This window comes from Lytechinus variegatus, chromosome 2 (genome assembly GCF_018143015.1).
Source record: "Lytechinus variegatus isolate NC3 chromosome 2, Lvar_3.0, whole genome shotgun sequence".
NCBI classification, from domain to species: domain Eukaryota; kingdom Metazoa; phylum Echinodermata; class Echinoidea; order Temnopleuroida; family Toxopneustidae; genus Lytechinus; species Lytechinus variegatus.
The window spans coordinates 44,799,067-44,815,252 of record NC_054741.1 but is presented as its reverse complement, the minus strand read 5'-3'; the positions used below and the strand labels follow the sequence as shown (position 1 = coordinate 44,815,252).

The window sequence follows — 16,186 nt, the reverse complement described above, 5'->3', positions numbered from 1 at the left end:
TTCCACATGTTCAGGGAGAAATAAAACCTTGTTTCACAGGATAACGATAAGAAAATTAGAATATTTCATATTTCATATAATAAAATACAAAAGAAATAGTGAGTGGGTGATGTCATCTGTTCCCTCATTTGCACAACGACCGGGATGTGCATTTAACTGTTTTGCGAAATTAAGCGAAACTTTAAAATGTCATAACTTTCATATTTTACATCCGATTTTGATGAAATTTTCAGCATTATTTTTGTTGGATTTTGCTCTTTTTATTCAAATCAACTTTTTGTTGAGGTGGACTTGTCCTTTAACAGCTCTGCAAAATGAATGAGATTACGGTACACTTTGTACATCTTCTTTGTTTCTTATGTATATAAATTTTAACAAAGTAACAATAAACGCAAGCACTTCAGCCATAATCAATTCTCTGTTTCTCACTTGTTTGTTTTCACAAGTCTCTTAATGTAATACCTACTGGAACTAAAAGGATGAGTTGAAAACTCCTCATTAGGTTCATTCAATCCATCAACAGTTCAGTTTTCTCAATCATTTCCCAAGTAAAAAGTAGACAGATTTTGAACCTTGTTATCAATACAAAAAAATGCTACTTTTTCATCTGGAATTGCTTTTTTTTTAATATATCAGGCATGATTATAATATATCTTCAGGAACTCTGGGAATATTTGATTCATCAACCAACTCTAAATCAATTCAATTTCATTGGTGTAATTAAACACACACTGCCCTGCAGTAAATTTGATCAATACCTTTCAGTTGACCAAATAATACACTTATTTTGCAAGACAGTCTAATTCAATTACAATTTATTGATGGGAAAGGGTACTGTTTACCTGTGCCAAAGTATGAATAGAGTTTTATCCCTTAAGTACAATAACGTGATGTTCATAACAATACAGATTCACCGACTCGTGGCAATAACTTATTGGCAATGATAATCCACTCCATGCTACGATCAGACTATGACTTGCAAACACTGGGATATTGTACAATATAACAATGTGTTACAAAGTGTGAACACAGGGCATATAAAGTTGACACAATGAAAATGTCCATATCCTTAAATGTTTTAATGCTGCATTTGATTATTAAATGAATTGAATTTATTCCATTAAAAACAAATAACAATACATATATAGAATGAAACATGTGAAACAGGAGGATGGCCCTACTCAACACTGTCAACAGCATCAATCATGGTGCTGCTGGTCTACCGAGGGGTCCTCATATAGCATAAAAGAAAATTACACAAATAAAAATTATACATAATATAGAAATAAAATACCGAAACAATAAGAAACAAGTGGAATGCCTCTGGCCGTCTCACCTGCATCACGCGATTCAACATAGCGGCAGTGCTGACTTTGAAAACTACTATAACTCGCACAAGATGTTCAGTGATACTTGGTTACTCTTATTTCCACGTTTTATGAACTAGACCAATACACTTACAGAAAAAGGATGGTAATTCAACAAATACCCCCAATGTGGCCAAAGTTCATTGACCTCACATGACCTTTGACCTTGATCATGTGACCTGAAACTTGCACAGGATGTTCAGTGATACTTGATTACTCTTATGTTCAAGTTTCAAAAGTCAGATCAATAAACTTGCAAAGTTATGATGGTAATTCAACAGATACCCCCATTATGGCCAAAGTTCATTGACCTTTGACCTTGGTCATGTGACCTAAAATGCGCACAGGATGCTCAGTGATACTTGATTACTCTTATGTCCAAGTCTTATGAACTACACCAACATACTTTCAAAGTTATGATGGTAATTCAACAGATACCCCCAAATCGGCCAAAGTTCATTGACCCTAATTGACCTTTGACCTTGGTCATGTGATGTGAAACTCATGCAGGATGTTCGGAGATACTTGATTAACCTTATGTCCAAGTTTAATGAACTAGCTCCATATATTTTCTAAGTTATGATGACATTTCAAAAACTTAACCTCAGGTTAAGATTTTGATGTTGATTCCTCCAACATGGTCTAAGTTCATTGACCCTAAATGACCTTTGACCTTGGTCATGTGACATGAAACTCTAATGGGATGTTCAGTAATACTTGATTAACCTTATGGCCAAGTTTCATGAACTAGGTCCATATACTTTTTATGTTATGATGTCATTTCAAAAACTTAACCTCAGGTTAAGATTTGATGTTGACGCCGCCGTCGCCACCGCCGCCGTCGGAAAAGCGGCGCCTATAGTCTCACTCTGCTATGCAGGTGAGACAAAAATGAAATGTGAAATAATAATAACAGACAAAGTTGGGGTAAATATTAGGGAAAAAAAGAGAAAAAAATTATTTATACATGCACTAAGTTTACAAATATTAGGTTTGGGCCAATCTCCAAAGCGTAAGAAAATATCCTGAATAATTTAAAGGAAACCAAAACCCAAGAAGAGAAGCAATCTTACTGGAAAGAGTAAAATGAGAGGAACAATTGTAAAAAGTTTCATCAAAATCAGTTATGAAATAAGCAAGTTATGGACGATTAAAAAGTCTTGTCGTACTTACTATGTGGATCCTCAAATTGGCAAACGTGCTTCAAAATGGCTGATTTTGTGGACAACTCTCCATTTGTTTTGTACACATATTTTCAGATTTTCCCCCTTTATTTACATATTTCATATTATCTCCTCCTGACCTTGACATATGTGGTGTGGATTATATTTTCCCATGACATATGTTGTGCTCAGAAGGAGGCAAGATGCAATTTGAAAGATGAGGAAAATCTGAAAATTTGTGTACAAAACAAATGGAGAGTTGTCCACAAAATCAGCCATTTTGAAGCACATTTGCCAATTTAAGGATGCCCATAGAAAGTACAACAAGAGTTTTCAAACTCCCATAACTTGCTTATTTCATAACCGATTTTGATGAAACTGTTTTTAATTTTGTTCCTCTCATTTTACTCTTTCCAATAAGATTACTTCTCTTCTTGGGTTTTGGTTTCCTTTAATCATCCATTTAATCATAAATAAATTAAGCATGTTTGCGTCAACTGTTTAACAACTACTGAAAAGTTCATAAAGTAAATAGCGTTGTAAAGATTTGATGGGAAAAAAGAACACGGACTGCCAAGGATACTCCAGGCAGCCACACGGACCATCCCGGATGGCTTTGCCAACCCGGCAGTCCACGGATGACGCTGGATGTTTTTGACAGTCAAAAACTGCCGTGTTGGCCTCCCGGACGTTCAAGGACCAACACAGACCACCCCGGACCTCCAAGGATGCCCAAGGTGCCAACACGGATCTCTCCCCGGACCACCCCGGATCAGATCCGGGATGGTCCAGGGTCAATATGTGACCGGGGCTTTAGGTCCTCCTCAATGCCCAACTTTGACCCCTTGAGGACACACGTTTTCGAAAGGATCAGACTGCGCATGCGGTAAGAGAAGAACTTGACTATTATAGTTCGCGGTCCTTTCGACTGCTTGCTGTTTCACGCAGCTTTTCCAGCAGCAGTTGAATTGCTCTCTTGTTTCTTTGATGAAAGACGATGAGACCTTTCAATGTCATCTTTTGACAAAGTAACTTTAAGCTTTTCATTTGCTAAACGGCAGATTAAGTTGTCAGTGTTCTCACTATCAGACTCGCCAATTCCGTAAAATCGCAAACAGTTTTGGCGCGAGTATTGTTCCTGACCGTTTGCAGCTCGCTCAACTTTATCCATTGCTGATTGTTGTTTCTTGATGGTTGTTCTTAATCCTTCGATCTATTTATCCTAATTACAAAGTCGGCGCTCCAATTCGAAGATTTTTCCTTCATTCACTTTGATCCGACTTAAGATCTTATTCAGCTCATCCTGAACCATATCTCGTACCGCTTGGCGAACGGTTTCAAGAAATTGCTCTCCCTTTATGAAGCGCTTAATTGCCTCATCAGATATTTGCTCCACGGTAGATGGCGCCATGTTGAACAATATACAGACTCAAAATATTGTATGAAGAAGAAGAAGGGCCAAGTACACAATCAGACTAGTACATCAATGATGTGGAGCCCATCCGGCATCTCGCAACGAAATTTAACACAATTTTAATTTCAGCCCAGTTGACACTGTAGTGAATTATATTGGTGACATAAATTGAGGATATAGAATTGAAATTGATGAAGAAATGACATAGAAGAATTTTTTGTGAACTATGAATAAATTTCATATAAATTAAACATAAATAACTTTCTAGTCAAAATTTCTTAACTCTGTGTAGAACCTTGGTGAACCTCATGTAGCTCTCAGATGGAACAAAAATAATCAAAATCAATCAACAAATAAAAAAGTAATTTTTGTGAGTTTTGAAAATATATGAATAAATTAACATATTTAATGAATTTCAAAATTCTGTGTTGAAATTTTGTATCACCACCTCGAGCTATCATATAAAGCAAACAAAATTGAAATTGATCAACAAATGAAGAAAAAACATTTTTTGTGATTTATGAATAAATTTTGAATGAATTAGCATAAATAATTTTCCAGACAAAATTTCAAAGTTTTGTGTACAAGTTTGGTGAACCTCATGCAGCTCTACAAGATGGAAGAAAAAACAAGGCAAAAGTGATTTTGTGTCTCGCCCACTTATGAAAATAACCAGAAATATCGTGATTTGCAAGGGCATGCAACAGAATTGTATCAAAACTTCATTGTGAATGACTGGGATGACAACACTTGTCATAAGAGCCTTGCACTTAAACTTTGATGTTGACCTGAAAATGACCTTCGACCTTACCATGTGACCTCCCACTGCAGCATAACATGCAGGTCCTCCAAGTCCATCTACCATCCAAGTTTATTTGAAAAGTGACTTACGGTTGCGGAGTTAGGTGTCATAAGAGAGTCTTGGATGTAACCTTTAATGTTGACCTGAAAATGACCTTTGACCTTACCATGTGACTTCCGACAGCAACCTAACATGCAGGTCCCCCAAGTCCATCCACCATCCAAGTTTCGTTAAAAAGTGACTTACGGTTGCGGAGTTAGGTGTCATAAGAGAGTCTTGCATGTAAACTTTAACGTTGACCTAAAAATAACTTTTGACCTTATCATGTGACCTCCGACTGCAGCATAACATGCAGGTCCCTCAAGTCCATCTACTATCCAAGTTTGGTAGAAAAGTGACTTACGGTTGCAGAGTTAGGTGTCATACAAGAGTCTTGCATGTAAACTTTAAAGTTGACCTGAAAATGACCTTTAACCTTATCATGTGATCTCGGACTGCACCCTAACATGCAGGTCCCCCAAGTCCATCCACCATCCAAGTTTCATTGAAAAGTGACTTACAGTTGTGGAGTTAGGTGTTATAAGAGTCTTGCATGTAAACTTTAACGTTGACCTAAAAATGACCTTTGACCTTACCATGTGACCTCCAACTGCAGCATAACATGCAGGTCCATCTACCACCAGTTTGGTTGAAAAGCGACTTAAAGGTAAATGCTAGTTTTGGTAACGATATCAAAATTAGTTCGTACAGAATCCAATGAAATGACCACCATAGTGTCTGTTTGTATAAATAAAACGCATGTGCCAAAGGATTCTGGATGAAATTGTGTAATTGCTGAGAAATCAGCAGATAAGCACAGGATTCGGGTAGGGCGTCGGGCCCGACGCTCTAAGCAATAATTATACATTGTCCCACGTGCGCTTATCTGTGTTGGGGATCTTCGGTGTGAACATTTTTCAGCGTAGATTTCAAGATTTCACAAAGTTCAGTTAATGTAACTTTACCAGATCTAGATCCTCGATGATATACTGACAATTAAGCCTTGTTTTACCGACTTTCTCATGAAATCAGTGTTTACTGCAACTACTGGAATTTCTCTTTAAGGTTGTGGGGTTATGTGTCATTAGGTTTGTGACGGACGGACAACATTTGGATCCTAGGTCTCGCCATCACCTCTGGTGGGCGAGACAAAAAGTTGAACTCGGCGCAAGTCATTATTCAACTTGGCTCCTTCGTAGATATGTTACGTGTGTTGCGCTACAAAACGATGTAGTACATACTGTACGGTATTGGTATATCATGATCATATTATGTCAAACAGCTCTCGATCTTCAAAAAACAGCTAAAATCAAGCAAAGTTAGCTCACCAAACAATTGGATTTACAAAATATGTTAACTTCAGAGTACATTCCAGTAGTTAGCCAGACAGATTACGAAGATTTTAGTAAAAAATAAAGACAATTTCGGGAGAACAGACATAGCAGTTGTAGCGTCCATGCGAGTGCCCTCTTAGGAATGAATGTGTTCATACTTACTGATAAACCAATAGATTTCGGTACAGGCATAGTGGCAATGTGTTGAAATGGTTTATCCGCACCAGACCAGGACTCAAGGAACAGGGCCATCCTACGGGACACTTTACCCCTAGGCTTTTCTTGAGTCGCAGCTTGTGTCTCCTCAACTTTGTTAGCTGATGACTGAAATCAAAATCATTGTCAAAGACACGGGTGTAAATCTGTGACGTCATGCTATTCAAGGGGGGGGGGGAAGGAACAATAGATCAACCCCCCTTGAACAATAGGTGGACGCGAGGATTTAAACCATTGCTCAAAGGTATTTCTCAGATGATCTAAACAATAGTGTGACACTTATTGCTCACTTCTTTTATTCATTAAACTATAATTTCATATACTGCTTCCGGCATATATTTTACATTCACATATTTCTGCTGTCGTGTCCGAGATTTGTGATCTAACATAGGAATAATGTTCTGGTTCTATGGTGATTTTACTTCTATAAAAATCCCCCCCCCAAAAAAAAAAACAACAGTGAGACCTTTAGACAAAAATCACTGCTTTGACAATTAAGAAAATGGACAGCATAACACAACTTGGATAAGCATTAGTGCTGTGTCTTTCAGCAGCAATTCTACATCAGGAATTTTACATCAACTATAACAATATATATTATCTTTCCTCCATTTTACTTAATAGGAGGATTGGTGTGGAAAGAAAAATGTGGGATTCCCACAGAAAGACAAAGCTCATAATTCTCTTATGGCATCTCTAAGAATAGGGCATTTCCATAGAAATTTAATTACTTATTCGAAAATAATTACCTTTGGATTTACAATAAAGAACGTTTCAATGTTCATATCTCTGAGGTATTCACTGCGTTCATGGCCTCGGCCAGGTTCTACCTCGTACTTCAAACCAAGATTGTCTAACGTTGTCTGGGTTATATGAACACGCCTGTTGAATAGATCATATCAAATTGAGAGAGAGAGACATAGAAAGAGAAAATGGACAAAGAAAGACAGGTAAGAAGAGAGACAAAGGGATACAGAGAGAAAGGACAGACATACAAGTGTAGAAAGAAAAGGCATATAGGTAGAAAAGGAAAGAGGGGTGAGAGTAGTGACAAAATGAGCCAATAAAGAGGTAGTCCAGACAGGGCCCTGGTGTTTGGAAGTTCTCTTTTCTAAAGCTAACATAGAGGGCACACGACTCCCACTCTCTAATCAGCACCAATCCGGTGTCACCCGCGTAAAACATTCCCCATAGACTTGTGTGTTAAAATTGCACTGTAAAAAACCTAAAAATAAACATGAAATTAGAGGGTCGAATGTTTGGTGCTGGGTAAAAATGGCAGAGGTAATGGAACAGAATAGATATTGATATGATACGCATGTAGTTTAATGTAAATGATATAATAATAGCAACTAGTGTTCAGTTTTTCAGAGCAATACCTCATTGCACCTAGTCCAAGTGGATGTCAGGTTCCTACACTATGAAAATACCATGATTTTCTTATTTACGAGATAAATGGATATACTCATTTGATTTGCTAGTTCATTACAATTAGCTTGCACGCCGAATAAAAGTACACAATTTTTCCTGCGCGCGCGCAGCATCTCCCTATGCACGCACTATCCCAAGATCATCACGCAAATTGGCGTCCATTTCCTCTTATGTGCCTGAACGCAGGACATGTTGCCACGCAAGGCGAGGGGTCAGTGGGAGGGTTCAAATGAGTATATCCAGTTATCTAGTAAATAAGAAAATCATGGTAAGTATTTTCATAATTTACTATCAATAACTGGGATATACTCATTTGATTTGCTAGACCAACACGGATTCAACGTGAAGGGAGGCATGTCTAGACTAAGAAGTGCGTAAAAATAGGGAGATGAAGACACGAAGGCCGCTGCCTTAAGGACAGAGGAGACAAATAAGGCCTCATGGGAAGAAAAGTCCTTAAGAACAAGGCGAAGGAATAGAAGAGCGTCAAATAGGCGGTCCTCAAGAAGTCGTAAACGACGATTCCATAAAAAGAGCCCAAGAAGAATGATACTATAGTATCATGGGCCCTCGGCATAGTGTCAGAAGAACATCATCACCAACTGACTAGATCGTTTCAACAATCCAGAGTGAAAAGATGTCTCAAGAAGCTGCCGCAAACGGCTCGCGCGACAAAACAACCAACTGCACAGAGTTGGGAATTGTCTGATGAATGGCAAAGACCAGGGTTAGAAGTCGCACCTAATCTAAGCCAATCCCGGCAACGGTTCGGGAGCGATGCATAAGAATGCAAAGTTTTGTACTGTAAACGGTTACATTTAAACAGATACAGTAGGGAACTCGACTGATAGACAGACAAGATACCCTGAATACCGACCCAAGAGGGAGTTAGTCAAGCGTCAAGAACGACCGACAGGTGCCATGACGGACTAAGCTATACAAGCTCGACATTTGAGAAGAACTCAAGAGTTTGTAAGATTCGGATTTTGTTGAAAATTTCAACAAGAATCGTGATCGGAAGACTGAAGCTTTTCAGGTTCCGTAAGTGATCAATCAATCAATCTGAGAAGGCGAGATATCTCAGAAGCCTCAGCGTGGGAGAAAGCGCCCAGAATTCGATGTCTGTCTCAAATGCGTGAGGGCAGAACATCTGCAGAATTCTGATAGAGTGTTGTGGCAGAGCGTTTCTAGCGGTCCGATAAGGACCTGGAACGACAGAGAGTAAGGTTTAAGACAAGTGGAATGCCTCTGGCCGTCTCACCTGCATCACGCGGTTCAATATAGCAGCAGTGCTCACTTTGAATACTACTCTAACTCGCACAAGATGTTCAGTGATACATGGTTACTCTTATTTCCCTTTTTTATGAACTAGACCAATAAACTTACAGAGATATGATGGTTATTCAACAAAAAACCCCAACATGGCCAAAGTTCATTGACCTTACATGACCTTTGAACTTGATCATGTGACCTGAAACTCGAACAGGATGTTCAGTGATACTTGATTACTCTTATGTACAAGTTTCATGAATCAGATCCATAAACTTTCAAAGTTATGATGGTAATTCAACAGATACACCCAATTCGGCCAAAGTTCATTGACCTTTGACCTTGGTCATGTGACCTGAAACGTGCACAGGATGTTCAGTGATACTTGATTACTCTAATGTCCAAGTTTAATGAACTAGACCAATAAACTTTCAAAGTTATGATGGTAATTCAACAGATACCCCCGATTCGGCCAAAGTTCATTGACCTTTGACCTTGGTCATGTGACCTGAAACGTGCACAGGATGTTCAGTGATACTTGATTACTCTAATGTCCAAGTTTAATGAACTAGACCAATAAACTTTCAAAGTTATGATGGTAATTCAACAGATACCCCCGATTCGGCCAAAGTTCATTGACCCAAAATGACCTTTGACCTTAATCATGAGACCTGAAACTTGCACAAAATTTTCAGTGATGCTTGATTACTATTATGTCCAAGTTTCATGAATCAGATCCATAAACTTTCAAAGTTATGATGGGAATGCAACAGATATCCCCAATTCGGCCAAAATTCATTGACCCTAAATGACCTTTGACCTTGGTCATGTGACGTGAAACTCATGCAGGATGTTCAGTGATACTTGATTAACCTTATGTCCAAGTTTCATGAACTAGGTCCATATATTTTCTAAGTTATGATGACATTTCAAAAACTTAACCTCAGGTTAAGATTTCGATGTTGATTCCTCCAACATGGTCTAAGTTCATTGACCCTAAATGACCTTTGACCTTGGTCATGTGACATGAAACTCTAATAGGATGTTCAGTAATACTTGATTAACCTTATGGCCAAGTTTTATTAACTAGGTCCATATACTTTCTAAGTTATGACATCATTTCAAAAACTTAACCTCAGGTTAAGATTTGATGTTCACGCCGCCGCCGTCGGAAAAGCGGCGCCTATAGTCTCACTTTGCTTCGCAGGTGAGACAAAAACCACTCGTAAGGCAGTCAATGTGTCGAAAAAAACGACTGAGTGCCATCCTGTTAATAAGAAAATGCCACGGACCTGCTGCCTATGTAGAATAGAACAGTCTGGTCAAAACAGCTCAACCGGGCGTGTTGGAGAAATAACGCGGCACGCATCACGACATAACAAGTGTGATAGACCGAGTGATCGAGAGAGAATCCCGGATCCCCTTTCTCCCGTACTAAACAAAGCACCCGCCCGAGGGTGCAGCGCCCGCGGTGGAAGAGGTGGCTTTGGCTGAAGCCACCATCGCCAAGAGAGCCCGTAAGGCTAGGCTGCGATGGATGTCCGCTGGGCGGGGAAATCCCTAGCAGCAGCAAGCGTACGCCAGAGGTGAGCTGGCGAACAATGTCTCTGTCATGATCTTACGTGTAAACGACAATCAAGAGATGCTCTGAACCAACAGACATCGCCAGACATGATACCTCAACAGTTACGAACCCAACGGAATCGAATGAGGTAACAACGGCCCTGACCTATCAAGGTTAGGGACGGAAACTGGCTAAGAGTGTCGATGTCCTCGCTTGAAGAAACAAGCGGAGGAGTAAGGAGACTTGAGGAAAATAATCACAAAAATTTCCCTCAGTCTGTGGTGAGAACCAGTTGTTTATGTAAACAGCCACAAGGCCTGGTTTCTCTGGTGATCGTAAGAGCAAGCACCGCCGGCGCGGGTTGCGGCAGCGTGGAACAGTCCGATATCGGTAAGATAAGGAGTTCCGAAAAGCTGCGGGGGGTGGCAAAAATGATGCCCTAAGCAGCGGGGGATGAGAATCTAAGTTTCTAAAAGAAGAACTCCAATGAAGTAAATCACTTTCATAGAGAGACTCATCCACAGTCGGCCCGAGAGAAAGCGGGTCGTGGTGATCGTGGTTAGACAGGCATAAGCATACATCCATCCACGATTACATCATCCTCGGTCGCGCGGTGACCATGGCCACATGCATTGCATGGAAGGAGGATGAAAGCAGCATGCGAGGCGACTCGAGTGTGCCGAGTGAAAAAGCTTCTAAATAAGAAGACGACTCGACAAACGGGCATGGTAAAAACATCGACCGTAGCCCACTCCACACAAGGAGGAAACGGCGGAGACGCCCGCAAGCTTGACCCACATAGAGGGCAGTCTATAAGATAGACTGTTAGAGCTCGACCGATGGCCTGGCGGCGTACAGTTTGGTGTAAACTCGCCGACCCGGCACGGTGGGTGTGCCCAGAAAGTAGGCATAGAAATGCCGATAGAGAATCCTGGGGCTTTAAACAAGCCTGAACGCACGTACACAGCCAACCATCTCATGAGATGTACGGCTGTTTCTTTCCTCCGAGATGATGCTTACCCGACCGGGAAAGACTCGGGGAACAGCTGTGAATGTCAACAGGAGGGATATCTAGCATATGAATAGCTGATTCCCTCCAGGTATTCGGTGCGGGTGCTGCCGGCGGTGTCCGGGGGGACGACCGGTGATAGCAGCTCGGGCAGGGCTCGTACGAGCAGCCCGAATACGAGACAAATAGGTTAAAATAACCATAATGCACCAGGTGGTGAAGGCATAGCGATTACTAAGCACAGGAGAACTATTAATCGCCGTGACATTCAAATCCGATATACATACTCATAAGCTCGGAGAGCTACGAGATAGTGAGACATACCGCTGAGCGGTGATGGTGCTCATATCGGAGTCGCCCTCTCTACAGCGGCGATCGCTGGAGGACGGGTGTCTGTACTAGCCCTGACTCTAACCTTACAAGAGTAGGAGTTAAAGTAAAGACAGGGCGCTCTTACTTTCGAATAGAAAGTGAGGTTCAGGCCAAAAGCGGACGGTCCCGTCGCCTGGGCGGACGGTCCGCGGGCGTGATAGGTTGCCCTCTCAAAAGCAGCCAAACATTCTCACGAGAGAAGGGCGGCATGCGGTATGTAAGAAATTCTTACCTCCAATCTACAGGCCCGCTTAGGGGGTAGAATGGAGAGAGTTACCGCTGAAAGAGCCGTTGCCGTACGTGAAACTTGACGTAGAGGGCGAATTCGGGAGTACCTGCATATTAATGGGGGATACCGATGCAGGTAAACTCGCCGATGGCTCCCCGGAGTGCGGGTTGGCGGGAGAAATCTCAATCCGCTCAATACCCGACACCGGCAATAAGACCGCGGCGGTCTTATAATGACGGAGAAAACGAGGGTAAGAATCTGGAATGCTCGGGGACGTATAGATGCAACCTGTACGGATGCAACGTCCAGTCGTCGGTCACCGAGAGCTTGCCGACATGTTGATGCTTGAAAGCCGTATGTCGGAAGCACCTGCATAGAAACGGGGGTCACCGTGTAGGTGAACAGCGTTTCAATAAATGCCCGGTGTGAGAGGACAGGTGATTGCTTGAACCGCACAGTGCTTAGCAAGGCGGCTGAAGCTGATATGAAGCATGGGGGAATTACCCGCACTGCTCATGGGAGTATGAAGCAACATGAGAGTTGCGACGCCTGACCCACAATTATCGGGAGTCTGGTGACATAATGGAGGGCGACGCCCGTATGTCGATAACACCTGTGTATTAGCGGGGATTTCCCTTGCAGGTGCATGAGCCGGCGAATCATGATATTGCCGGTGATTCTCCGAGGTGCAAGATGGCGAATGTCTGCTTAACCTGCCAGGTGCTCGACACGGCGGTTTTAGCTGACAGGGAGCATGAGGATAAAGATCCGTGATACTCGAGGGTGTTCTGTTGTAACATGAAGTTACGACGCCTGGCCATCGGCACAAGAATCAGAAAGAAAGGTCTGCCCGCAAAGCGGGATTAGCGACCTAGAATTTCTTCTTCCTCTTCTGTGCGGCCCCCGCCGGGGGGGGGGGGCAGAAGAGTGTACAATTATCAGGAGTCTGGTGACATAATGAAGGGCGACGCCCATATGTCGATAACACCTTTGTATTAGCGGGGATTTCCCTTGCAGGCGCGTGAGCCGGCAAATCATGATATTGCCAGTGACTCTCTGAGGTACGAGATGGCGACTGTCTGCTTGACCTGCCCGGTGCTCGACACGGCGGTCTTAGCTGACAGGGAGCATGAGGATAAAGATCCGTGATACTCGAGGGTGTTCTGTTGTAACATGAAGTTACGACGCCTGGCCATCGGCACAAGAATCAGAAAGAAAGGTCTGCCCGCAAAGCGGGATTAGCGACCAAGAATTTATTCTTCTTCCTCTTCTGAGCGGGCAGAAGAGGGCACAAGAGACAGGGAGGGGGACGTGATATCTCGCATGAGAAAGTCACCCAATCTGATCAAGCCGTTGAGGCACATGAACGCAATTTCATGGTTCCACCTTAAAGGGCACGTGGACGCAATTCCACGGTTCCACCCTGATCAGTTAATCGTGAGATTGACGGGGTCAAGCTCACGTGTCTCTAGCGACTAGGGGCTGGTAGCCCTTTGCTAATGCTCTCTGACGGAGACTGACAAAGCATCGAGCCTAGTCTGTGCCAGGAAAAGAGTCCCACGCTCTTAACCTGGACTTGTCGGACCAAATAGCCGGTGAGTCAAGCAGCCCTGGAGGAGTGAGGTTTTCTATACTAGTACAACACTCTCCAAATAGGTTCAGATCTCGAGGGAGCCTTGGCTATCACCTTTCAGGCACTTGACCACCGCGCCACGGTTCCACACTGAAACGCTCGGGCACGTGGACGAGGTTCCACCCTCTTGGGCACGTGGACGCAACTCCACGGTTCCACCCTTCTTTTTCCAGGGCACGTGGACGCAAACCACGGTTCCACCCTATAAAGAGCCCAATGCAAAGGGTCTCACTCTCTTGCCCTCATACTCACCGCCGCTGATCACAGGGACAATACCATGTCTGGTTCTCTCCCAGCGGCAGGTTGGAGTCATCAAGAGATGAGTCGAAGAGCTCATCTACCTGGTAAGTTCTTAACCTGAAAAGAAGAATTAGGGGCGAAAAACAGAGAGGGGGTGGAGGGGTGGGTGGGCAAGAAAGGTGACAAAACAAGATCCCTTCCAGAAATTATTAATAAAATTAAAGTCAAGTCAGGTAAATAACAGGATCACCTTCTTAAACATGAGTTAAGAGAACAAAGTTAAGAAGATTTTTTTTTTTTTTTAATTAATAACACGAGCGGGCAGGGCTCGACATGACGTTAATTAATTAAAAACAGAAAACGTCTAAGTCCAAGACGAACAGCAGGATCAGCTAAGAAATAAAAACACAAGGATTTTTTTTTTGTTCTTTTGACAAAGGTCGAAAAAAGAAACAAGTAATAGGCGGCAAAAAGACGCCCTAAGATGATCTGAGAGGAAGTAGTAAGGACTCACTTCCTTTAAACTGGAAGCCGGAAACTAATTAGCAAAAACAAAGATGCTAACAAGAATCAGGAGGGCTTCCCAAAATTTTAAGAGAATTTTTCTTCTTTTTTTTAAAGACAAAAAGTAAAAAAAAAAAATTTTCATTTCATACAAAATAATTATTAAAATTGATTAATAATTAAACAATTAACCAAAAGGTTAATTAACAATTGATCAATTAATCAATTAAGAATAAAAGATTGATTGGAACAAAAGAGAACAATCAACCAATTCAAAACAAGAACAAGTTGAAAACAAGTTTGAGAACGAATGAAGGGCGATTAATTAAACAATTAATCAAAAGGTTAAAAAACAATTGATCAATTAATCAATTAAGAATAAAAGATTGATTGAAACATAAGAGAACAATCAATCAACTCAAAACAAGAACAACAACAAGTTGAAAACAAGTTTGAGAACAAATAAAGGGCGACGCTCCTACCTGTCCAGCATAGCCTAAGCTGTGGAGAGGAAAATAAAATCAATTCAATTCAAGACGAGGCAAAGGAGCAAGTCAAGAATTAAAAGAATTATAAGGAATTAAAAAGAAAGTGAAGCGTCGCATTAAAGCCCGCGGCACGCAGGAGAGTGCGGAGCTATGGGATAAGGAAGCGGAGCAACCCGTCTGTGTGAAAACGAAACTGACTGTTCGGACCTCACACAATTAAATTAAAGAAAAACGTGAATAAATAACACGAAAGCTCCACGCAGAGTACATAAAATGAAATCAATCAGAAGCCTAAGGGCAAAGGATTGAAATAGGTAGTAAAAATATAGATAAATATGTCAACAACGGACACTTTAAAAGGAGCAAAGTGGGAGTGTACTTAGCTACGTCTGATCACGGCGGCAGGCGAAAGTAAAAGAGGAAATGGACGCCAATTTGCGTGATGATCTTGGGATAGTGCGTGCGTAGGGAGATGCTGCGCGCGCACAGGAAAAATTGTGTACTTTTATTCGGCCTGCAAGCTAATTGTAATGAACTAGCAAATCAAATGAGTATATCCCAGTTATTGATAGTAAATTAGTTTCTATGGTAACGGTTATCGCATGAATTTTAAAATGTGTAGCAAATCAGGGATTTAATTTATAGGTAAAGGTACCATTCTATTGACCTATTTTAAAGTGGAAATTCACCCTGGCAAATGGTTTACTGTAAAATTACCAGAAAAACATATTGGTGGTTTACGGAAAGTCTATCAAAGATTAAGAAAATTATTAGAAATTTGAGTTTTTGATCTCTGACGTCATATACTAGCAGCTGCCTCGTATTTTAAGCACCAAAATATATACTTTTCAATTTTTTAATCAGTAGTTCATGATTGCCAAAAAAGTTCTTTCAGGAGCGGATGTGAAATTAAGTATAATACTTGGGATCCAAAGTGTGCTTAAAATTTGAAAATTAGAAGAGCGATTTGACATGAGAAGGCCGTGCATGTAAGTACAGGAAAAAACTAGCACATCAATGATGTGGAGCTCATCCGGCATCTCGCAATGAAATTTAACACAATTTTAATTTCAGCCCAGTTGACACTGTAGTGAATTATATTGGTGACATAA

The 16,186-nt window shown here is 41.4% G+C and overlaps 1 protein-coding gene across 1 annotated transcript in view; it reads right to left on the bottom strand.

Moving 5' to 3' along the window:
- The window catches only part of LOC121406826 (adenylate cyclase type 2-like), a 127,480-nt gene that overhangs the window by 5,135 nt on the left and 106,159 nt on the right, over window positions 1-16,186 (bottom strand). Inside the window, exons 9-10 of the mRNA XM_041597696.1 lie at window positions 7,085-7,217; window positions 6,282-6,443 (exon numbers count right to left, since the gene is read on the bottom strand). Of these exons, the coding sequence (XP_041453630.1) occupies window positions 6,282-6,443; window positions 7,085-7,217 (295 nt within the window). The remainder of the gene's footprint in view (window positions 1-6,281; window positions 6,444-7,084; window positions 7,218-16,186) is intronic.